Source organism: Dictyostelium purpureum (genome assembly GCF_000190715.1).
Source record: "Dictyostelium purpureum unplaced genomic scaffold DICPUscaffold_350, whole genome shotgun sequence".
Classification (NCBI taxonomy): domain Eukaryota; phylum Evosea; class Eumycetozoa; order Dictyosteliales; family Dictyosteliaceae; genus Dictyostelium; species Dictyostelium purpureum.
Window position 1 is genome coordinate 1 of NW_003519686.1, and position 24,750 is coordinate 24,750.

At 24.4% G+C, this 24,750-nt stretch overlaps 6 protein-coding genes across 6 annotated transcripts; 4 read left to right on the plus strand and 2 right to left on the minus strand.

Moving 5' to 3' along the window:
* Positions 1-872: 872 nt before the first annotated feature.
* On the plus strand, positions 873-7,930 carry DICPUDRAFT_89864 (uncharacterized protein; the record flags this gene model as incomplete). The annotated part of the gene is made up of 8 exons (XM_003292485.1): positions 873-1,167; positions 1,234-2,372; positions 2,435-2,439; positions 2,486-2,967; positions 3,109-4,764; positions 4,822-5,183; positions 5,252-7,427; positions 7,482-7,930. 8 exons carry the CDS (start codon positions 873-875, stop codon positions 7,928-7,930), a joined length of 6,564 nt encoding a protein of 2,187 aa, XP_003292533.1.
* Positions 7,931-10,176: 2,246 nt separating this feature from the next.
* Positions 10,177-11,178, plus strand: DICPUDRAFT_83148 (uncharacterized protein; the record flags this gene model as incomplete). The annotated part of the gene is made up of 1 exon (XM_003292486.1): positions 10,177-11,178. One exon carries the CDS (start codon positions 10,177-10,179, stop codon positions 11,176-11,178), a length of 1,002 nt encoding a protein of 333 aa, XP_003292534.1.
* Positions 11,179-11,583: 405 nt separating this feature from the next.
* On the minus strand, positions 11,584-14,131 carry DICPUDRAFT_83149 (uncharacterized protein; the record flags this gene model as incomplete). Its single annotated transcript, XM_003292492.1, has 3 exons — positions 11,584-11,909; positions 13,642-13,714; positions 13,925-14,131. 3 exons carry the CDS (start codon positions 14,129-14,131, stop codon positions 11,584-11,586), a joined length of 606 nt encoding a protein of 201 aa, XP_003292540.1.
* A 1,847-nt stretch (positions 14,132-15,978) lies between these two features.
* On the plus strand, positions 15,979-16,532 carry DICPUDRAFT_83150 (uncharacterized protein; the record flags this gene model as incomplete). Its single annotated transcript, XM_003292487.1, has 2 exons — positions 15,979-16,018; positions 16,213-16,532. The coding sequence occupies 2 exons, from the start codon at positions 15,979-15,981 to the stop codon at positions 16,530-16,532; spliced, it is 360 nt and encodes a 119-aa protein (XP_003292535.1).
* Positions 16,533-19,168: 2,636 nt separating this feature from the next.
* Positions 19,169-19,372, plus strand: DICPUDRAFT_157265 (uncharacterized protein; the record flags this gene model as incomplete). The annotated part of the gene is made up of 1 exon (XM_003292488.1): positions 19,169-19,372. The coding sequence occupies one exon, from the start codon at positions 19,169-19,171 to the stop codon at positions 19,370-19,372; it is 204 nt and encodes a 67-aa protein (XP_003292536.1).
* Positions 19,373-22,537: 3,165 nt separating this feature from the next.
* DICPUDRAFT_83152 (uncharacterized protein) lies at positions 22,538-24,108 on the minus strand (the record flags this gene model as incomplete). Its single annotated transcript, XM_003292493.1, has 3 exons — positions 22,538-23,614; positions 23,684-23,851; positions 23,914-24,108. 3 exons carry the CDS (start codon positions 24,106-24,108, stop codon positions 22,538-22,540), a joined length of 1,440 nt encoding a protein of 479 aa, XP_003292541.1.
* Between the last annotated feature and the right edge of the window lie 642 nt (positions 24,109-24,750).

Sequence of the window (24,750 nt, forward strand, 5' to 3'; positions counted from 1 at the left end):
AAATAATATTTAAATTTTATATTATATTTTATTTTATTTATTGTTAAGAAAAAAAACTCATCAGTTGGAACGTTAGTGATTGGACAACAACGCTGCTTCATTCCCATCTGTTACAATAATCGTGTTTATGTGCGACCTAAATTTAAACGAATAAAAAAAAAATAATTTTGAAAAAAATAAAATTAAAAAAAAAAATTAAAAAAAATTAAATTAAATTAAAAAAAAATAAAAAAAAAATAAAAAAAATAAAAAAAATAAAAAAAAAAGTAGTAGAGATTATTATTTTTTTTATTTATTTAAATTAAATAAATAGGCCTTGTTATATATTCACTATTATATTTAGTTTTTTTCCATTTTATAATTTAAAATTTAATATTTAAAATAACTTGAACCAAAATTAAAAAATAATTATTTTTATTAGTAGCATGCTATTTATTTATTTATAGATAAATAGGTATATCAAAAAAAATATAATAAAATAATAAAATTAAAATATTTTAAATTTAATTTTATTTCTTTATTTTTTATTTTTTTTTTTCAAAACACACCAAAATTTCACAAAAACATTATTTAAATTTAATAATTTTTTATTAAATAACATATAAAAAAACAAATATTATTACCATACATGTATTTTTAAAAACACACACACACACACACACACACACATTCACACACGCACACACAATAAATTTTATATAGTTTATAAATAATAACAACAAAATAATATTATTAGGAGTAAATTTATATTAAATAAAAAAATATTTCTAAATAATTTTTTTATTTTTTAAATTAAATTAAATTGTATTTTTTTTTCCTTTGTGCTTTATTATTAAAACTATACATATATATACTAAAAATAAAAAGAAAAAATGTGGACGACAAGAGCGGCAAAATTTCTCTTCAAGAAAATATGTGGGGAATATTTTATGTATGAGCTGGAGAAGGACCAGTTTAAAATAGCATTTAAAAAAGGAACAATAAATTTAAATAATTTGGAATTGAACATAAGGAAAATAAATAAAGATCTTCAAGAGTTTTCGCCGTTAATGCTCGCGTCAGGTTACATTGGCAATCTTACAACGATGATACCCTACTATTCAATATTAGACACTCCAAGCGAATTTAATATATCAAATTTAGAATTGACATTCGTTTCAAGAATTGGTAATTATATTCAATATAATAATACATAGCAATCTTGTTTATTATACTAATTATTTATTTTTAAAGACTATACAAATTTTGTATTAGAAAAATTAAAGCAATTAAGATATTTGGACCATTTAAATAATAATAATAGTAATAATAATAATAAAAGTAATGAAAATAGTGATAATAATGAACCAATAAGTGATATTTATTCTGACGAAGATGAAGAAATTGATAAAATAGAGACTAAAACACAGTTCGGTATGGAGGGGTTAGAGGCCTTAACCGAAATATTAAAGAAATTAATAGATAAAGTATCAGCGAAAATCGAAAAATGTACCATAACAATAGTTCAATATGACACCAAAAGAAATAAAACCATAACGATAATACTGTCAATCGATTCTATAGAATATAAAGCACAACAAAATGATATAGTGCCTCCACCTCCTTCATCAACACCGCAGCAGCAACAACAAGAAAGATTAGATTATTTTTTAAAATCAATTGTAGTAAATAATATCTCAGTTTTAATCAATGACCAATTCACTGGTAATATCATGTCAGAAGAGAAATTTTATAATACTTCAATATTTAATATAATACCTAAATCTAATTTTAATATTATATTTTCAAATAAATCACCGCAGTCATCACCAAACACCAATAATAATAATAATAATAATAATATTAATGACAACGATATAATCTCATTAAAAATAAAAAAAAGCGAAAAAAGTGTAAATGAAATACCATTGTTTTTAATTGATTGCTTTTTCAAGAACTGGACATTAGCATTATCACCACAACATTTAACAATTATTGAAGGTTTTATATCTACATTAACAAAATCAAAGAGTAAAAATAGTAATCTTGAAAAGAATGAAGAAATCGATGGAGAAAAGAAAGAACTGCCAACCGAAGTTATTAATGCAAATAGTAATTTATTTATATTAAGATTAAAATGGCAATCATTCAAATTGTTTTTGCATAACGATATCAATAGTCATAATTTCAATGATTTCATTTTACATCAATACCCTCAAAGAAATTATATGGCAGTAAAATTATCAGATTTTAACATAATTATTAAACAAAATCGTGCAATGGTAAAAAGAATAGATTTATCAATACTAAAGTTACAAGTATCAAACAATACTTTCATATCAGATTTAAATAAAAGTAGTGGTGGAATAAACAATGAAAATATAAATCTGGAGGTAATAAAATCATCATCAATAACTTCACCAATATTGCAACAATCAAATAATAATAACAACAGCAACAGTAATAATAGTAGCAATAATACCAGTAACATTAAAAAACAAACTAGTAATAGAGCTTTGCAAACCTCAGTATATGATTTCATTTGTAATACAGTCATAGATAAATCAACAATGATTTTAGATATTTATATTAAAGACGAGTTGAATTTAATATTAGATCCATTTTTAATAATATTTTTAAAATCATTCTTTAAAGAAAAGGAAAAGATAGTAAAGAAAATTAAGGAAGAAGAACAAACTCACCAAAAGTACTTGTCTCTCTTAGAAAAGCAGAGTATTAGAAAGAATCTATTGAAAAAACAACAGCAGCTATTAGAAGAGCAACTCCAAAAACAAAAACAACGACAACAACAGTTACTTCAACAGCAGCAACAACAAACATATGGTTTTTATTATCCAGAGTTTAATAATAATAATAATAATAATAGTAATGACACAAATAATACAGATAATGGAACATTTTATGAATATGAAGAAAGTGAAAGTGAAAGTGAAAGTGATGAGGATGATGATTTAGAAATTATACCAAGTGAAAGTGATATTAAAAGAGAACAATTAAAAAAGCAACAAAAACAACAGCACCATCAAAAACAAATTGAAGAAAAAGAATTGCAAAGACAGAAGGAAAACATTGAAAAACAACAACAATTGGAAAAACTAATGAATGAAGAGGTCGAGGAATCATCATCAATTCAAATTTCATTAAGCTGCTCAACTATTAGATTTAGAATAAAGTTTCCAACATTCGATGAAAATTATTTTAAAGATTGCTCTCAATTAAATAATAATAATCTAAAGTTAATGATATTAGAATTGCAAAAGAATTTAAAACTATTATCCAGCCAAATCGATATCAATTTTAATCAATGTAAAATAACCTCCAATATTATAAATGATATACCTGATGTAAAATGGTTTATAGATTTCGATAGCTCTTCATTAAACCTTTACAAATATAGTAATAATATAAACCAAAGTCCAAATCAAAATATAATAATAATAAATACAAAAAATGATTCAGATTTATCAAACCCTGTACCAATCGAAATAACAATTAGAGGAATAGAGGAGATTAGTCCATTAAAATTAGAACCAGATGTTGATAACCAAGATTCAGATTCAAATATGGGTAGTGCTCCACAATTTAACTATGTGGGTCAAGATATTGATTCAACTGACTATGACGAAGATGATTATGATGATATAACCCAGAAAAAAGAACAGCCACCAGGTTCATCAAGTCCAAACTTCTCTCATTTTAATCCATTCTCAAAATCTGAAAAACATAAAGGTCCATTTTCAAAATTTGTTTCAACATCTGAAGGAACTTTTGATAGTTGGTTAGATGAAGCGGAGCAAGAGGAAATTAACTTATTCAGGCACACATCCATAGAATCATCGAAATATGTTGTTAATTTAATAATACCATTTTTAAAACTAAAGTTAACAAAATCGCAGTATCTAAATATTATTCAACTCTCTGAATCATACAGCACACTATTTAAATATTTAGAAACATCCACCAATGGCAGTGCATCTATTAATTCAACTCCCATAAACAATAACTCGAATAGTTCAACCCCAATGTACACACCAAACTCATCATTACCTGGCACACCAAATCAACCAAAGATAGGCCAAAACCACTTGTATAATATTAACTCAGATATACCTCATTTACTACCTAGATCACCAAAAACCAAAGGATATAGTAATAATAGCAGTATTTATAATAACTCAATAAACCATAGCCCAACTCTTGATTTAGAAGGTGATACATACAGTTTATTCTCACTTATGGTTGTTATTAATTCAGGTTCATTTATCATTCAAGAAGATCTACCAAAGAATCCATTTTCAACAGTTAAAAACAATAGTAGTGGAAATTTAAATAAAAGTACAAGTACGACTGCACTATCTATTCCTCCTCAATATCAATATGAATTAGCTTTTGAAAAATTCGAAATATTTTATGTTTCACAGTATTATGGAAAGGATATCAGTTTTGTAAGCTCAATAGTTAATTCATTTGAGTTTACAGAGTTAAATTTATCTCAGAAGGACTCCAAACCAATTCAAATATTTTCAAAAACAATGGCTCAAAGAAATTTAACGGAGCAAATATTATCAATAACAATTTCTATCAACAATGATACTACAGGTTTCTTAGACTCAAATATTCAAGGCAACATATATTCAATTATATTTAAAGGTGTTACAATTCACCACAGGTTAAATACAATATGGTTTTCAAGAGTATCTGATTTCTTTTCACCAAAACCAAATAATAATGACAAATCTAATAATAGAGATGAAAAAGAGGAAGGTATTGATGAATTACCAACCTTTCAACAAGATGATGATATAGAAACAAGTGCTCCAGAACCAAATGATAATTCCACCAATGTCTCTGGTCAAGAAAAATCTCCATCATCTAGATTTTTTATCAACTTTGTTGATACCTCTATATCATATACTCCATCAGAAAAACTTTCATCAGCAGCAGTTTTATTTTTCTCGGATGTAAAATTAAAAATTCCAGAATCTGGTGTATTCTCAGTGGTTAGTCAAAACAGTTATATATATGTATTGGATAATGTTCAATTCTTAAATCAAAACTATAAATCAAATGCTCGCTCATCAATTTTAAACCATTGGAAACTATTGGGTTTTGTTCCGGTTGTTCATCTAGATTATATAGAGTTTGATATTATAAATAAGCCAAATCAATACCCTTCATTAATTGTAAGTAAAAAAAATTTTTAATTTTTTTTTTTTTTTTTTAAATACTAATTTTTTTTTTTTATACATAGTTTGATTATAATCATAATTTATTGTCGATCAATGCATGCTCCGATTCATTTTTTACTATAAATCAGCTTATTAATAACTTTTTGGGTTTGGATTTACCAATTGCCGAAGTTGCAGATTTAATTATTACTCAAGGTATTGGCCCAGATTTAAAAGAAAATATTGATATTTTAATTAATGAAGATACTTTTAAACAACCAATCGAAAAACAGCAACAACAGCAACAGCAAAACCAGCAACAGCAACCACCACAGCAAACAAATCCATTAAATATTTCACAAAATAGCTCTTATTCACCAGCAGTTTTATCCTCAAGTCCATCCCCAACAGTACCAGGTGCCATTAATTTCGAATTTGAAGAGATTAGCGATGATAGATTAAGTGGACAAAATGACTTTAGTGATGATGATGGATCTTCTTCAGTTTACGAATACTATTCACCTTTGGATATGATGTCCTCAAATAGTAAATTCTCTGAAACTGAATCAAATAGTTCTGAAACCATAAACGATATACCAGATACATTATCACAAGCATCATTTAGCAACTTACCGATAATGGGAAGTATCATGATTGAAGATTATGACCACGATAAAATAGATACATACCCACCAAGCTCAACTACCCAAATGTATCCACATAGAGATTTTTATAATGACACAGATCCTCCTTCAAATGAATCAACGCAAATTCACCCACAACCACAGTCTCAGCAGCAACATTCAAATGATGGTACAGTTACTTGGATGGATCAAAGTTCTAAAACTATTGAGCCAGTAGAAAACTATATTACAAATCCAGATGAAGATCCTTCAGAAGATTGTTCTCTTCCACATCAATATCCTAAATCAAGCTCAAGAGTTACATTTAGAAAAATGAATATATCGATTAAAATCTTTAAAGGTTCAGATTGGGAAAGAGATAACGAATCTCCTTCATTAATACCATCACCTCCTACTAATAATTCAACCAGCAACAAGTCAGATGACACTAAATCAGGAAGAGATCAAAATTTTTATGTAGAATTTTTATTTTCAAATTGTAGTATTAGAATTGATAAATTTGATGAAAACGAACTATATGCAAAAAGAATGTCGATTCACATAGCCGATGTAACAATCATGGATCATATTCCAACATCAGTTTGGAATAAGTTCCTGTGCTCAGACACCAATGTAACTAGATACAGTCAATCTCCAATGATTAAAATACTATTAGAAACAGTTAGACCTGATCTATCAAGACCATTACTTCAAGAGAATAGATTAAAGGTATTAATATTACCAATTCGTTTTAATGTTGATCAAGATACCGTGTCGTTTATTGTTCAATTTCTTTCTTATAAACCACGTACTTCAAGTAATATTGAATCACCCAAAATTACATCACTAGGATCATCTGGAAGTAATATTTCACCAACATCTTTAAGTGGGGCAGGTACGACATCACCATTATCATCAAGTCAAACTTTATCGAATGGTAGCAATACATTAATATCGTCAGGTAGTAGTTGCACAACATCAACAAATAGCTCGTTGAATTCATCGAATAATACCCAAACATCAAACACATCTACTCCAGTAGCAGCTCATAAAAAAACAACATCTAATACACAAACTATTAGTAGATCAATCCCTGAAGAAAAAGCACATACTACAGATAAAGAATCTCAAGAAATTACATATTTTCAATCAGTTGAAATTTTACCAATTAGATTGAAGGTAGACTATAAACCCAAAAAAGTTGATTATCACAGTTTAACAAGTGGAAACTATGCGGAACTATTAAACCTTTTACCTTTAGAGGGTGCCATATTTAATTTATCAAGACTAAAACTAAATGGTGTTGGTGGATGGAGTGCATTGTTTAATCAAATTGGAAAGATTTGGGTTCCTTATATTATCCAAACTCAATTACTGGGCTACGTTTCAGGTGTAAGAGGTTTAAATTCGTTGGTTCATATTGGAGAAGGTTTAGCAAATCTTATTATATTGCCATATGAACAATATAAAAAAGATGGAAATATTTTAAAAGGTATAAAAAGAGGTACAACAACATTCTTAAAGAATCTAACTGTCGAAACACTTTCAATGGGTGCAAAAGTTGCTGTTGGAACTCAAGGTTTATTAGAAACAGCTGATAATGTATTATCATCACCAAAACAATCACATAATACAAGTATCACATCTTCAACATCAATAACCACTACGACCTCAACCTCTATCAACACAGGATTTACATCCTCGGGGGGTAATCATCATAACCATGGCCATCATAAAATTAAATCATCTCACCACCATCAACAACTTTCACCCGCATCAATTCAATCACTTAATAACCATATTCAGCAACATAGCCACCATCATGGCTATGCAAGTAAATTCTCTGATCAACCAAACGATACAAGAGAGGGTATACAACATGCATATGAAAGTGTTTCTAGAGAGTTAAAATCTGCTGCTCATACAATTATAGCAATACCAATGAAAGAATATCACAAAAAGGGCACAAAAGGTTATGTTAAATCAATAGTCCAAGCTGTACCAATTGCAATTATTAGACCGATGATTGGAATAACAGAAGGTGTTTCAAAAACTTTATTAGGTGTTAGAAATCAAATAGATCCTCTTAAAAAAATGGAGATGGATAATAAATATAAACAAAAATCAATAAAAAAATAATGTTATCTATTTATTTTGATATTTTTACAGAGATTTTAAAAATAAACAATTTCTTTTAATATTAAAAATATTTTTTAATGATACAAAAACATAAACATTTCATATAAATTTTATTTTATTTAATTATTTGATCTTAGTACCTATGATTAAGTCATCAGTATTTTTATTGTGTTTTGTTTTGTTATGGGTTTTATACTTATATGAGTTTTACCACTCCATATTATTATGTAAGAGAAAGTATTTTATTAAATAAAATTTTTGAAATGGTATGTGTAGTATTAGAGATAAGTTTGTTTTTTTTTTTTTTTTTTTTTTTTTTTTTAAAAGCTTTTAATTATCTTCACTTCAAATGCTTTAAATTAATCAGTAAGTGTTTGAGAAGTTGCTAAGAGTGGCCCTGCATAGATTTTTTTTTTTTTTTTTTAAAAGTGAAGATAATTAAAAGCAAATGCTCTAAATTAATCAGTAAAAGCTGCATAGAACACGGTAACATGTGTGCGCCCACCAAAAATAATGACAAAATATTTAAAAACGATATAAATAATCACAAGGAAGATATGCAGTTATGTAAAAAAGATTCGCCCAAAGGGGGGCTCGAACCCCCGACCACAAGGTTAAAAGCCTTGCGCTCTACCGACTGAGCTATCTGGGCTAATTGTTGGAAAATTTATTTTTTACTATCTCGGGACCCAAAGCCGTTAAAATATATATTTTACCTATATAGAATCACAAAATTTCAACTGAGTATCTTCAAGAAATGTTATTGAATAATTGTCAAATTGATTAAATAAAAAATATAAAAATAAGTTATTTCTACTTTTAATATTTCCTCTGTAAAAAATTGTAATTTTTAATATTTTAAATAATGATTTTTATAATTTAAAAAAAAAAACTTACTTTACTAAATCGATTTGGGTTAATATTTGGTCGTATGATTTTGGGTTTTTATTCTCTGGCCAGTGAATAAATAATGAAATTAGGCTTTATGCTTATGGATCCAATTTGTGTGTCTATTGATAAATGTTAACCCCAAAAGTCTTCTATAAAATTTAGAAGAAGTGCAATTTTTAATAATATATTATTATAAATATAGAGTAATAGTCTAATTATGTCTTCTATTAAGACACATATATGGCACCTCTTGAGGAAACAGGACACAAATTGACGGATAATAAATAACTTCACTGAACCACAAGATCTTAAAGATTCCATGCCAATGATAGAGGAATCTATTATATGATTCACAACTTGAGGTACTTAAATAATTCCCTTTTTCCATGAATATCTACTAATATATTTTGGTTTTAAATATACCCATATGGGAATAACCATATACTAGATCTTATAAAATAACTCTCTAATTCTTGGTGGTTCTAAACCTGCTGCTATTGTTTTCATTAATATTTTAAAATCAAAATTTTTTATATTACATATTTTATATTTTAATTAAATTTTACTAAATATACACTTTAATTCTTTTATTTTTTTTTTATTAAAATTTGTTTTATTTATATATTTATATTTTTAAACATAAAAAAAATAACCTCTTTGAAAAAAATAAAAAAATAAAAAATTATAGAAATATATATAAAAAAAAAAAAAATAAAATTAAAATTAAAATTAAAAGTAAATATTAAAATAAATTTTAAAATTGGTGGAAATGTGGTCATTGATAGAAATTTTATCAATAATATAAATTCATAGGGGTTATACTTATAATTTAAATAAGTACTTTATGTGGTAATATATAAATGGTTTAAAATATTTCAATATAAAAATAAAAAATTTATACATAAATAAAATAAAAGTTCAAACCTTTTCATTAATTATTTAATAAAAAATTAAAATATTTAAATAAATTAAATAAAAAATAAAATTTTCGTTTCATTTTCTTTTTGTTTTTAATATTATATATAATAATTTATAAATTATAATATTATAATTATTATTTTATTGATTTCAGTGAAGTTCATTTCATAATATTATTTTTTTTTTTAATAATAATGATAGCCCAATTTAATTTTTTAATTTTTATAATTTTTTATTTTTTTTTTTTAATTTTTGGAAAGCCCACTTTTATTTTTTAATTTTTATAATTTTTTCTTTTTTTTTTTTCCTTTTTTAAAATTTTTTTTTTTTTTTCAATCCAAATAATTTCATTTTAATATATCATAATCATCATTAATATATTTTTAATAAAATAAATTATTTTAAAAACCCAAAATTAATAATATAAAAAAATAAAAATGGATTATACATTTATTACTTTTTTACAAATTTTCTCCATCTTTTGTTTAATAGCATTATTAGTAGAATGCAAAAAAATAAAAAACCAACTTCAACAACAATTACAACAACAAGTACAACAACAATTACAACAAAAATTACAACAACAATTAAAACAAAAACAACCAGTACAACAACAAAATATAAATAATATCGAAGCTAGTTCCACCAATATCGTTTCATTAGAAAATCCAGAATCTTCCTCTTCCCCTTTTTCTTCATCTTCATCTTCATCACCATCCCCATCATCATCACCAGAATTAAAAACCAATTATTCATCAGAACAAGATGAAATAAAATCTGTTCCAGAAGAGAGTGACAAATCTTTAACTCTTATTGGAGAAGAGTTTAAAGAATCCGAATATACATACGGACAATCTCACACTCACATTCACTATCACCTTCACGTTCATCTTCATGGTCACATTCACATTCACGTTCAAGAAAATGATTTCTCCGAAGAACAATATAGTAGTTTCTCAAATGATTCCACAGAACCTGAAGATAAAAATTTCTCAGACATTGAAGGATCTAGAGATTTTTCAAGTTACAAAGATAACAGCTATTCCTCAGACAATGAACAAGAAAGTAGTAGTTTCTCGGATATTGAAGGATATAGCGATTCTTCAGCCAATATTGGAAATATTGGAAATATTGGAAATTTTTCAATGAAAAAAAGAAGTGAAGGTTCAACCGATTTAGATGATTTTGAATTTGAAACTACACAACTATTCAATGAAAATGGTGAATGTAAAGCTGTCATGGCCAACGGCTTACAAGATCCATGTTGCAAAGAATTTATCAGCGAAGATGAAAATAGTCCTAGTGTATTATCAGAAGAAAAAGCAGAAAATTCCGAAGATATTTTAAAATTAGTTGATGTTGTTGAAGTACCAAAAAGTAGCTTTATAGAAGATTTAGAAACCCTTATTGAAGATTTCGTTAAATTGAATCTTGGCTAGAAATTATTAAAATAAAATTCATAATAAAAATAAAAATAAATTCAGAGTTCTTTTTATAACTTAGAGTTATTAAATTATTATCTGTATTTTTTCTACATATAGAAGTTAAATTCATAAAAATGTGTAAATAAATAAAATTAAAACTTTATTATTTTTTTTAAATAAATAAAGGTATTAGTACCTTTTTATTAACTTTAAAAATTTATTATAAAATCTTTAAATTTTTTTTTCTTTAATTTTTTAATTTTTAATAAATTTAAAAAAAATATTTTAAATAATTTAAAAATTATAAATATGTGTTTTTTTAAATTTATTTAACTTTTATAGTTTATAATTCCCTTTTTCCATGAATATCTACTAATATATTTTTGGTTTTAAATATACCCATATGTTAATAACCATTGACTAGATCTTATAAAATAACTCTCTAATTCTTGATGGTTCGGAACCTGCTGCTTTTATATCACATTTGCTTAATGAGTTCCTCAATTTCTCTGTTGTTTTAAGAGTTTTTTTTGTAGTATCCAATATTTGTGAATTTTTATTATACAACATCTTGAAGTAAATCTCTAGTTCTATCTGTCTACACTTAGGTTGATCAAACTTTGCAATTTTATATTTCTTATTATTGAGGAATAGCTCGTGATTGGATTGGTATTTATAATTGTTTGTACATAATATAAAATCTCTTTTAATAAGTTCGATGTGTATTTGATAAACATTGGCTAAATCTATATATTATTGATTAAAATCCTTTAATTCATGATATCGATGACCACAGATATTGTTAGGGTATTGAATGGTTTTAATTGGTAAATCTGTCTTTTGAAAATTAATAAAAGCTAATTTAATTCTGTTAGTAATTCTGTTTCTATTTTCTATATTTCTCCAACGATGCTATTTTCTATATGTATATGGGTTTGTTGTTTCTGTTGTTGTTTTAAAATAATGTATTATTTTACTTACTTGTTCTATAAAGGTTATTGAAAGGTTTTAAACATATTTTCGGTACTGTTAAAATTATTATTACTATTTTTTGGATGTGCTATAGTTTACATTATTAAAACTATTTATGTGTTTGTTTGTTTGTAGTGAATTGAAAAAATAAAATAAAATAAAAAAAATTGAAAAAAATTTAAAAAAAAAATATTAAAAAATCATCGATTTTATAAAAAAATACTATTTTAAAAATTTAAAATGTCCATTTTTGTAAAAAAATAAATTTATATATTTTTCTTTTTATCTATAAGTCTATTTTTTATTTATTTATTTATTTATTTAAAATTTATAAAAAAAAATAAATTAAAAATTTAATTTATTTTATTTTATTTTATTTTATTTTATTTTATTTTATTTTATTTTATTTTATTTTATTTATTTAAAAATTTTGTGATGTTTCAATATCATAATATCGAAATATTTGCCTTCAATACTTAAAAATGAAAAATAATTATTTAATTCATCTTATATTATTCGATGTTCTACCATATTTACTTGGCCAGAGAAAATTTGATAGATATAATGTTAATAAAATATGATTGAATAATTTCATTAGAGTTTGCTTGGCTAATTCATTTTAAAGTTGGTTCTAATAAAGCTGAATCCTTTTATTATAATAGTATTGAAGCTATTTATTATTATTATTATTATTTTTTTTTTTTTTTTTTTTTTTTTTTTTTTTTTTTTAAAATTATAATTTTAATTATTATTGATTAATTAAAAGTTATGTTTCAAGGTCTAATGTTTATATACACTTTCTAAGATAACATTGATATTCTGCCGTAGATACCCTTGATACATCTTTTTGTTTTATATTATTGGTATTTTTTTTTCAATTACTTCATTAAAGAGATTTTTGATCAACTATGAGTTCTAATGGTGATACTTGGAATGAAAGTTGAAGTGTTGATTATTGAACCAATATTTTCTCTATAACTTTATAAATATTAGTTATAAGTTAATTTACTAATTTTTTTAATTTAATATTTACCTTTAAAAAAAATGTATAATGGGAAATCTTTTTAAAAGAGTTAATGATACTCCAAGTGAATGGAAAGAAGCATCTGGAATTTACAGTTTTTAATATACAAAAGACGCATGGATATTCATTTCTTGGAGCCTACTAAAAATGAGGGTATCTAGTTGTTGAGTATGATAATGCTGTGGACCAAGACGAATGCTGATGATGAATGCTGCTGATGAATGCTGCTGATAATGATGAGGACCAATACGAGTGCTGATGCTGATGAGGACCAAGATGAATGCGGATGCTGATGAGGACCAAGATGAATGCCGGTGAGGATGCTGATGATGAGGACCAATACGAGTGCTGATGATGATGAGGACCAAGATGAAAGCTGACGATGAATACTGCTGATAAATTTTGCTGATGAATGATGCTAATGATGATAATGCTGAGGACCAAAAAGAATGCCGGTGAGGATGCTCATCATATGATGATACTAAGTAAAATTTTTTTAAGTCCCAATATGTGGGATAGAGGTCTAGTTGTTCTAAGGTAGGTATATAATTTTTTCTAAAAAATTATTATTATTATTATTATGGTTATAACTACTGCTATTACTATTGATATTACTTTTATTATAAATTTTGCTATTGCTATAGTTAATGCAATGGATATTGCTATTACCATTGCTATTATTAAAACTATTACTATTACTATTGCTATTGGTGTTATTATTTCTAATGATAATGCAATACTAATTGCTATAACTATTATTATTACTATTGCAATTCCTTTTGTTATTGTTTTAGCTATTGAAATTGCTACTGATTTTATTAAATTATTATTTTTATTATTATTATTATTATTGTTGTTATTATTATTATTTTTTTTAAAAATTGCTTTGCCAATAGAGCAAAACATTGATGAGAATAAATAATATGCTAAGGCAAAAATAAAAGTGAAAATAATAATTGATGGAATATCCATTTTTATTTTTTATTTGATTATGAAAAAAAAAAATATTTTAATATATATAATATTTTTTTATTGAATTTTATTAGATTATTATTATTATTATTATTGAAAAATATTGAATAATAAGCTGATATGAAAAACTATTTGTTGAAGAAATAATTTAAAGACAAACGAAAAAAAAAAAAAAAAAAAAAAACTTTTTAAAAAAAAATTAAATTTTAAAATTTGGATTGAAAATTAAAATTAAAATTATTAAAGAAAATAAAAATAAAAAAATTATAATTAAAATTAAAATTGAATTATATAATAAATATTATAAAAGTAAAAATAAAAATAAAAAAAGAATCTATTGATTGTATATTTGTGAAAATATGCTGTTTTTTTTTAAGAACTTGATTTAAATATTTATTATATTTATTATTTATTTTTGTTATTTAATTTCTGTGATGTTCTGATGAAATTTAGGAACTTAAAAAAACAGTGGAATGATGCATAACTGCCACAGATGCCAACTGGGTTCAATTGCATGCACAAATAATAATTTCCCAATCTAAAAATTCTTTTATTGGATCTTCAAAAAAAAAACCTTCAATTGAAATATTTGAAGAATTTTAAACTCCTGAATCTGTGTACCCATTAATTAATATAAAGAAATGAGCAGCCATAATTATACCAATATAAAGAGACCCTTGATGTATTTGTTTTAAATTGAATTGAAGTGTTTAAAGCATAGAGATCAAAGAATGGGAATTCACCACCAACATATTGGGTAATTCACATGCATGGCAACTGAGCTTGAATAGTTTCTCCACCTATACATATAGGGGGGAATATAACGTAGTACATCCTCATCACCAATACACGAGTTATAAGTTAGATATAGTACAAGACTTTGTTTACCTGAATTGCCACCTTTTAACCAGAATGAAAGGAATTTGAGTCTTCTAATAGGGAATGTTGAGCCCTGTATTATTGTAAACTGGTGAAGTATTTAATGATGAAATGTCAAAAATTACAAAAACCCATACACATTCGAGTGTTGATAGTTGTTTATGATTGCTTTCTTTTCTGATATTTCATAATACATTTGTTGAAAATACCTTATTATCTTATAGTAATTATATAGTAATTATATATTATTTTATTTTTTTTTTTATTTTTTTAATTTTTTTTTTTCTAAAAATAATATTGCACCACCATAAACATTATTTTATTATAAACAAAATAAAAATAATAATAAAATAAACAATATGTATAAAAAATAATCCAATCAATATATAAAAATAAAAATAAAATAAAAATTTTTAAAAATTTTGCCAATGCATTTTATTAACACTCGCATCTCCCCCCAAAATTAAAATAACAATAAATAAAAAAAGCAATCATAATAATGTTTGTGCTATTTTTAGAAAAAAAAAATTAAAAAAAATAAAAAAAATTAAAAAAAAAATAAAAAAAAATTAATTTTGAATTTTTTTATTTTTTTTTTATTTAAAATATCATTATTTATAGAATGCACTATTATAATAAAAGAAACATATAATAATAGTAATGATAAATGTTTTTTTTTCCAAATAGAGAAACAAATATATATATTAAGCGAAATTCAAAAACACATCAGTTAAGGTAAATAATTACACATGCTATTTCTAAAATTGTTAAATATATAATGATATACTAATTAAAAATAATATACAATTACTAAATTACCACACGTAGACGTATCATCAATAAATAGTTACAATAAAATAAGTGATTATTCAATGGAATCACAAATTTGGTAACATGGTACTGTTATTCGTTTTATATTCTATAATCAAACCATAAAAATAATATAAAGTTGGATGTAGAATTAAATCATGTTCGATACTGTGGAAAAATTGGATTCTATTCAATCAAGTATGTTATATAAATACAAATATATAAAGTGATTCGATTATTAATTTAAATTTTAATTATGAAACAGGTTTAAAGAATATAGGATTCTATGATAATGATTAAAAAGTATCAAATTATAGAGATTAATTATAATACAGACAGATTAATATATTAATAAAATCTAGAGATATTCAGCTTTTTTTAGAGACTAATAGATGTAAATTTAATTAGTTTACTATACGAAAAGAAAAAAAAGAACAGCTTCACATGTGCATACTCTTTAGATAATATAGAAGCATTGGAGTATTTCCTATCAATGAATGTAGCAACATTTTTACCAAACTACACAAATAATAAAAAAAGTTTTTCAATATCATCAATTAAATCATTAGAATTACTATTAAAATATCGAGTAAATATCATAGAACCATATAATATCAATATCAATAATAACAATAACAATAATAACATAACAGCAGCTTCATCATCATCACCATCATCATTCAGTTTAAACAATAATAATTATTACTATTAATATCAACATTCAGTTTAAAAAATAGTAATAGTAACTATAATTTAAATAGTGTTAGTGAATATAGCAATCTAAATAATAGTACCAGTTTAGCCCGAAGAGAAAGTTGTAATAGTAATAATATCAATGGGAGTAGCGGTAGTAGCGCTTGCAACAATAAAAACAGTAATAGCTTTTTAATTAATAATGTTAATATAACACTTCCACCACCATCATCATATAGAAATTTAATTAAAAAGAAATTAAATCACCAACAAATTATTTACTACTACATTTAAAAACATTAAATATCGGTAATATTCAAGAGGCATTAGATAATTCAAACATAGCAGACCACTCAAAGATTACCTATGAATTAATAAAGAAATGTCTCAAGTATTCTAATTTTGAAGATTTAGAAAAACTTATAAAGAGCAATCAGCATATATTCTACAGGTATTCCATTCGATAGATTCTCTCAATCAGTTTTATGTGGAGGAAAGGATGTATATAGTTTAATAGTTAAAATATTCCTTGAATTGTTCAATCCACTATCATATAGCCAATCCATTAGACATTTAATTGTTTTAGAAATCCTAAAAATTTAAATCGGTTCATTAAAACTAGGGATTATAATTATTCTCAGTCACCAAGAGAATATTATATGCAAACTGAACCGTATACATTTGATGTACAATAAGAGTAAATGCAGAAGAGATGGAGGAGCTGATATTTAAATATCAGAAATTAAATTACATGGATACCAATTCAGAGTACACATTTCATCATTACCATCAAATACTTCACCAGTTTACAATTATATAGGGCTAAAGTGTTTCGAGAAAAAAAAATTAAGAAACCACAAAATTATGATTATTATTAAAAAATACAATTTTAATTACATATATAAAGGAAATTAATATATATATAAAGGAAATTTAATAAAAAATAAAAATTTGAAAAAAATTTGAAAAAAAAAAAAAAATTGAAAATTTTATTCAGTGAGAAACTATTTACATGTAGACCATGGTGTTAGAAAAACCAAGAATCATTTTTATTTAATTGTAAATATTAAATACTATTTTAATATTATAATAAAACTATATAGATACTAATTATGAAATTTAAATTACTATTATCATTTAGAAAAAGAATGTAAATCAACAACAATTAGATAAATTAAATAGTGAATTGATAGAGTTACTAGCTTCAAAAAAGAGAAAAATCAACACAGTTAAAGAGAATAAAAAAGTGAAACAATTAAAGATTGATAACCAACAATTAAATAATGATTATCAACGATTAAATAATGATAATCAACGATTAAATAATGATTATCAACGATTAAATAATGATAATCAACGATTAAATAATGATTATCAACGATTAAATAATGATTATCAACGATTAAATAATGAAAATCAACAATTAAATAATGATTATCAACAATTAAATAAAGAGATAGAACAATTAAAACAAAAAAAATCAATTATTCAATTTAAGAATAAAGAAGAAGAATTAAAAATTCAATATCAACAATTACAGATTCAATCAAACTATCAATATCAAGAACTGAAACAAGAAATTGACCAAGTGACTTGTCAACTCGATCAATGTAGAGAAACAATTGGTAGTTTAGAAACTTGTGTTGATGAAAAGAAAAAGTTATTGGATCAAGTAACAAAAGAAAGAGATCAAGCAGCAAAAGAAAGAGATCAAGTAGCAAAAGTAATCATCTAATGAAGTAGAGACCACTGGAACCTGATGCAATACAAACAAAAAATAAATTTGATAATGATGAGAAAAAAATAGAGAAAGAAAAAGAAAGAATAGATAACGTATTGAAAAAGAAAAATTATCAAAACACCCTCCAACACAATAAAAATTTACATTCTCAAGTTCAATCTAGGGCAGGTTTACCACAATCAGTCAATGATCCATCAAATGTAGACTCTAAATAAAAAATAAATAAAATAAATATACACCTTAAAAATTTAAAGTGTATGTTTATTTTAATTTATTTATTTTTTTAATTTTCATATTTTACCATGTTTTATCATTTTTTTTCATTTTTTTTCATAAAATTGCATAAAAAAAAGTGGTTTGGGTGTATATACATATCCATTTTGAAATAATTTATTTTTTTTATTTAATTTAATTATTAAAACTATTAATAATAATTTAATTGAATAGAATAATGATTGTTAACTAAAAAACCCTGTTTTTCTACAAATAACCTATTTTCGAATCCCTCATTAAAACTTTTAATAAATAATAATTAAAATTATAATTTTAAAATATATATTATTATTATTATTTTAATTATTATTGATTAACTAAAAGTTTTGTTTCTAGTTCTAATGTTGATATACATTTTCATTTAGCTATTATCCTATGATAACACCGATAATCTGCCGAAGATACTGTTTCCAAATGAACCTTTTGAGTCAGAGATCTCTAATTTTCTAAGTTGTTCAGCTTGTAACAGTTGGAAGCTCATCATTGAGATTTCTTAGAACTACAACAAAAATACTGCTATTTCTTTGGCTTTCTAATAACTGTTTCCATTGCTAAATTCTCTTTTGCAATTCTATAACTTCAAATTCATGTTCAACCTCTTTAATTCTATTACCATTGATTTCATCTGAATACTCAATGAGATGATTGGTGAACTTTTGGCATCTGCATTTGAACTACCAACATTAGATTTTGATGAATTTGATGCTACCGCTTTTAATGGATTTCTTTGTAAAAGATTTATTTGTTCTGCTTTATCTTCGAGTTCATCAGTTTGCTTAGAAACCAATGCTGATCCAGTACGAGAACTCTGTGAAACTTCTGATATACCAACTGAGGTATCATGACCAGTGTTGAAAAATCGTTTACTGAATTTATCTTAAAGAATTGTAATCTCTGATTTAATTAGGTGATTTTCGGATTGAAAACCTTCTTGGCTAATTCTAATTGTTCTAAAAGTTCTCTCTTCTCTTCTTTTTTAAATAATTGCTTTTCTAATGAAATGTATTTTTCTTTTAAAACTTGATATTTTTCTTTTAATACTTGATATTTTTCCCTTATGGCGGAGGCACTTGAAGTAGATTGTGAAACAGATGAAGAAGGGGAATCACCAAGATTTCTAACTCCTTAATATTACCTTTGGGAATTTTGATATTGTTTCTGCTTTTGATAAGAGAATTTTAAGCTGCATTTCTTTCTTGATTAATAGCCTTATTATTAATGTTTTGATTTTTCAGGTAGTCTTAGTGCACTACGTTTATATGAGTATTGTCTTGGTGGTGGTATTGCTTCTGGTTGCAATATCGTTTACTCAATTCTTTAATGATTTGTGAGTTAGCAGTTTATAGAGAAGTTGGTTCATAACCCTAATTTTGCGAAAAATGAAGTGATTTAGTTGTGCTTAATACAGAATGACCATTTGTTTGGAGATGAACCGGTGTTGAAAATTTAATTTGGTACCAAAAACTTTCATTTAACCTTTGTATGGATCTATGTGAAAACTGATCTCTAAACTTATTTAAATATCAGCTCCACCGTCTTTATTAATGCATTTACCACTATTAATAGATTATCATTAAGGTTTAATATTAGCTTAAAGGCTTCTAATAACTGAGGACTGATTATTGATTTACTGAGTTAATACTAGTATTGGGTATTTAAATATTGTGCTCTATTATTAAATTTATTTAATTCGATATTTAAATATATATTTGATTAATTTTTTGAATTATTTGATTGATTGCTAAAATCTTGTTTTGATGATGCTTCAGAAACTAATACTGAAAAGATTTCGGGTAGGCTATATTCTAATATTCACTTTTAGATATTAAGACACCATCTACATTATTAAATTGGAGTGGTTACTTGATTTATTATATATCTTGCATATTTTAAATTAATTAAAGATAAATAACGAGCATAAGTTGCAATCTGCAAAGGTTTTAATTTTCATTTCTACAATGAATAAATAACCTCTAAATACTTGAACAGTTCCAATACTTGGTAAGTCTGATTATAGGTTTGCATTTATAGAAATAATGGTGAGAGATGCCAGTAGAAGGATGAAGCATAATACTATATGGGAATAAAGCAATACCAATTAGATGTATTGTCTTCTTTACAATAAGATCTAGGTCCTTGTGGATTAAGATGAATTAAACTTTTCTGTTAAAACATATGTTTAAGTATGGCAAGCGAAGGTTGGAGTTACTTTAAAGAATTTGTTTATAGGAACGACGACTTCATTTATGAACTTTGAACCTCTATCAGATACTAAATTTTTAGGGGTCATATTTTAAATATATTTGATAAGCTAAAATCATTGGACTGTTTCACTATTTGAACAATATTTACGAAAGCTGAAGTTTACCCTTTTCCTTATCTAAACTATTTGTGTTCTATCACTGTTGCTTGGGCCAACGCAAATGTATTGAGATTCATATATACAGTTGATTAGATTGAATATCTTCATTAGTGTTTAGTATTTAGTAGGATCTAAGTTTAATCTTTATTTGATTTACTCGAGATTGAAAGAATTTGAAAGAATTTGAGTTTCACTTTGTGACTTTTTATGATAGTTATTGATATTGGTTTTGAGATTATTATAATATAAAAGCAATAATTCGTTGTTGGATTAATTAGGCTAAATATTTATATAATTGATTAAAATCCTTTCATTCATGATATCGACGACAGCAGATCCTGTAAGGGTATTGAATAATTAATTAATTGGTATATCTGTCTTTTGAAAAGTTATTTTAATTTAAGTTAGTAATTCTGTTTCTATTTCTTCAACGATGCAAATTTCTATATGTAGATGGGTTTGTTGTAGTTGTAGTTGTTGTTGTTGTTGTTGTTGTTGTTGTTGTTGTTGTTGTTGTTGTTGTTGTTTTAAAATAATGTATTAATTTACGTACTTGTTCTAGAAAGGTTTTAAGACATATTTTCAGTAATGTTAAAATTTTTATTATTATTTTTTGGATGTGCTATGGTTTACATTATTAAAACTATTTATGTGTTTGTTTGTTGTGTATTGAAAAAAAAAATTAAAAAAAAAATTAAAAAAAAAATAAATTTTTTTTTTTTTTTTTAAAAATTATTTGATTTTTAGATTTTTTTTAAAAATTTAAAATGGCTATGATAACGTGTTGATATTTACTAAAAATTGGGGGTATACTTTTGAAAGAATGACAGACAACACCTAAAGACAGCTTATAATGAATATGAAATAAGTAAACAATTAAATCAGATATTCTTCCCCCTACTGGGATATATACACAAATATTTAAAGGAGCAACTTTACAGAGTTACAGATCGATATGATTACTATTAAATTATTTAAACTATATGAATATCTTCGGCCTTTGATTTGGCTAATTTAAAACCAATAAAAAAATAATAAAAATAATAAAATAAAATATGAAAATAAAAGTTTTTTAAAAATATGTTATAAATGTTAAATCTTTATTTTTTATTAATTAATATTTAATCTATAATTATAAAACTAACTCTTTATGAAATATAGAAATGAATGATAATAATAATTAAATTGTACTAAATATACTTTTTTATCTGTTATTTGTAAATTTAATTATGGTGAAGTAATATATGACTTGAGAATACTTGGGAAATCTTTTGATGGGTTCAACAATTTGGGCTGAATGAGTATTTGGTGATTATAAAAATAAAATCAATGGCTCGTCTTTTAAGTTATACTTTAATTAAAATTTGTTGTTTGCTTAATCTGTGGTACTTGCACTATAACTAGAATATCTTCTGAAGTATTAAATGAAATGATTGGTGAACTATTATTTGTAATGTTGTTTGCTTATCATCTTGATCTACTTTAACAACAGAAGCAAGTATTCGATAACTTTTCAGTTGAAATATAATTGCATTCTATTGTTTTAGTATTTGAATCAATTGATGATAAATTGTTTTTTGATTAATCGTCTGTTGAATGATCGATTATAATTTGAATCATTCATTTTTAAATTTTTTTATTTTTGAATTTACAAGTTCTGTACTCCAGAAGATGGTTTGGCAAGTGAATTTGGTAGAACTAAAGAGATATATTTATATCTCCAAGCTGGTAATGGTGGTAAATGTGGTGGAGGTACCAATGGTGAGGTGTTGTTATTTTTATAAAATGTTGATGGTGATGTTGAATTATTTGATAATGATGAAGATGGTAGTTTACTAGTTGAGGATTTATTTGAATTGTTTGATTCTAATTTAGCACTACCACTATTACTTCTACCACATCTAAAAAATCTTGCAATACGAGCACCCAACTTTTCAGATTTTTTTGATTTAACTCCTTCGAGCTCATTTTTAATACCTTCATTTAGTATTGTTTGGTTTTGATTATTAATTGGTATTTTAGATTGATGATTAATTGGTATTTTAGATTGACTCTCTTGATTACTTGATATATTATTTTCTAAACCAAAAATATGATGGCCTCCGAGGGAGTGTAATTTTTTTAATCCTTCAATTTCAGAATTGAGTTGAGTATTTTCATTATCTAATTGAATTTTTAATGTGGTCATTTGGTCGAGTTTTGTTTGGATTATTTTTTTCTCTTCATCATTTCCATCTGGTTTATTGGAACTTTTCAAACGGTCTGTAAGTTTAGCATTACGAGCTTGATATTCTTCTAATATAAATTCTAAATCAATAACCTCTTTACATCTATTCTCGAGATCTCTTAAGAGTGATTCTTTGACTGTACTATTATATCTTTGACCTTCTTTTAATTTTTTTATTTCTAAATCTTTTTCTATTTCTAAATTCTCCTTTTCAATTTTATAGCATTTAAATTCATATTCAATCTCTTTGATTTTATCTTTTAGTGCTTGATTTTCGGCTTCTAAAAATTGTTGATTGCATTGAGCTGTATTAGCACTATTACCATTTATTTCTTCTAAAGCAATCAAAGAGATGATTGGCGAGCTATTTTTTGTAGTTTCGGTTGTTGTTGCTGTATTATCATCAAGATTAACTTTATTAACGGGTGAAAGCATATTTTTATATACATCATTTGATTTTACCTCTAGCTCTTGTGATGAGGATAAAATAGATACATTCTAATTGTAAAAAAGGTAAATATTAGTATTTAAATAATTAATTTTTTTATTTCTATAGTTACTACTTACAGATGTTAAGAATGATACTAAAAAGGTTTCAACAGGAATTAATTCTTTTTTTAATACACACTCATGGACAAATTCTTTAACCAAAATTGGGATACCCAAAGAAAGAGCTTGTTCAACTTTTTGGGTCTTCTCTAAATAGCCTTCTTTAGTGGTGATTAAATGAGTGGCCTTTAATAATAATTAGTATTATTTTTAAATTTTAATTTAAATTAAACAAGTTATATAATTACCTTTGTGCATGAGTAGCAGCTTTTGCCTCCATTCTTTTTAATAATTTTAATTAACTGATTTTTTCTTTTGAGGTTAATGGTTTTGTCAAAAACAAAAGCGCAGTTTTCGAAAATTTTTGAGTTTATTTGATTTTCATCTTGATGAGTTTCTGTTGAGCTCGATAGATCTTGATTATTATTATTGGAGTTGTACATTTTTTATTGGATACTATAATAGAAAAGATTTTTGAAAGGAAATATAGGAATGTTTCAATGATAAAGGGTTATAAAAAAATAATCTTTAAAAAAATATTATGTGATTATAATTTTGAAAGCTTATTATTTTTAATGAATTAAAAAAAAATATTATGTGATTATAATTTTGAAAGCTATTATTTTTAATGAATTAAAAAAAAAAAAATATAATTTATAAAAAATAAAAAATATAATTTATAAAAAATAAAAAATTAGAACTGTTTAAAATATTTTTTTTTTTTTTAAATTAAAGAATGTTAAAAGTTGTATTTCATTTTTCTTTATATTTATTTAAAACTGAACACTTTAATTAAATCTAATATTTTAAATAAAAATTTTATTGAATTCTCTAAAGAATGATATATTAAACACCAAAGTAACTTTTTCATTTCCAAAAAGTATTTAATAATATTAATAATAAAAATAAAAAATAAAAAAATAAATTATAATAATTAATAAAAAAAAAACAATATAGAGATCGATAATTAAAAAATATGTTATTGTATGTTAAAATTTTGATTAAAATAATAAAACTATATTAAAAATTTAGGAATATATATATTAACTTTAAGTTTTTATTTTACTTTATTAATTTTTCATAGA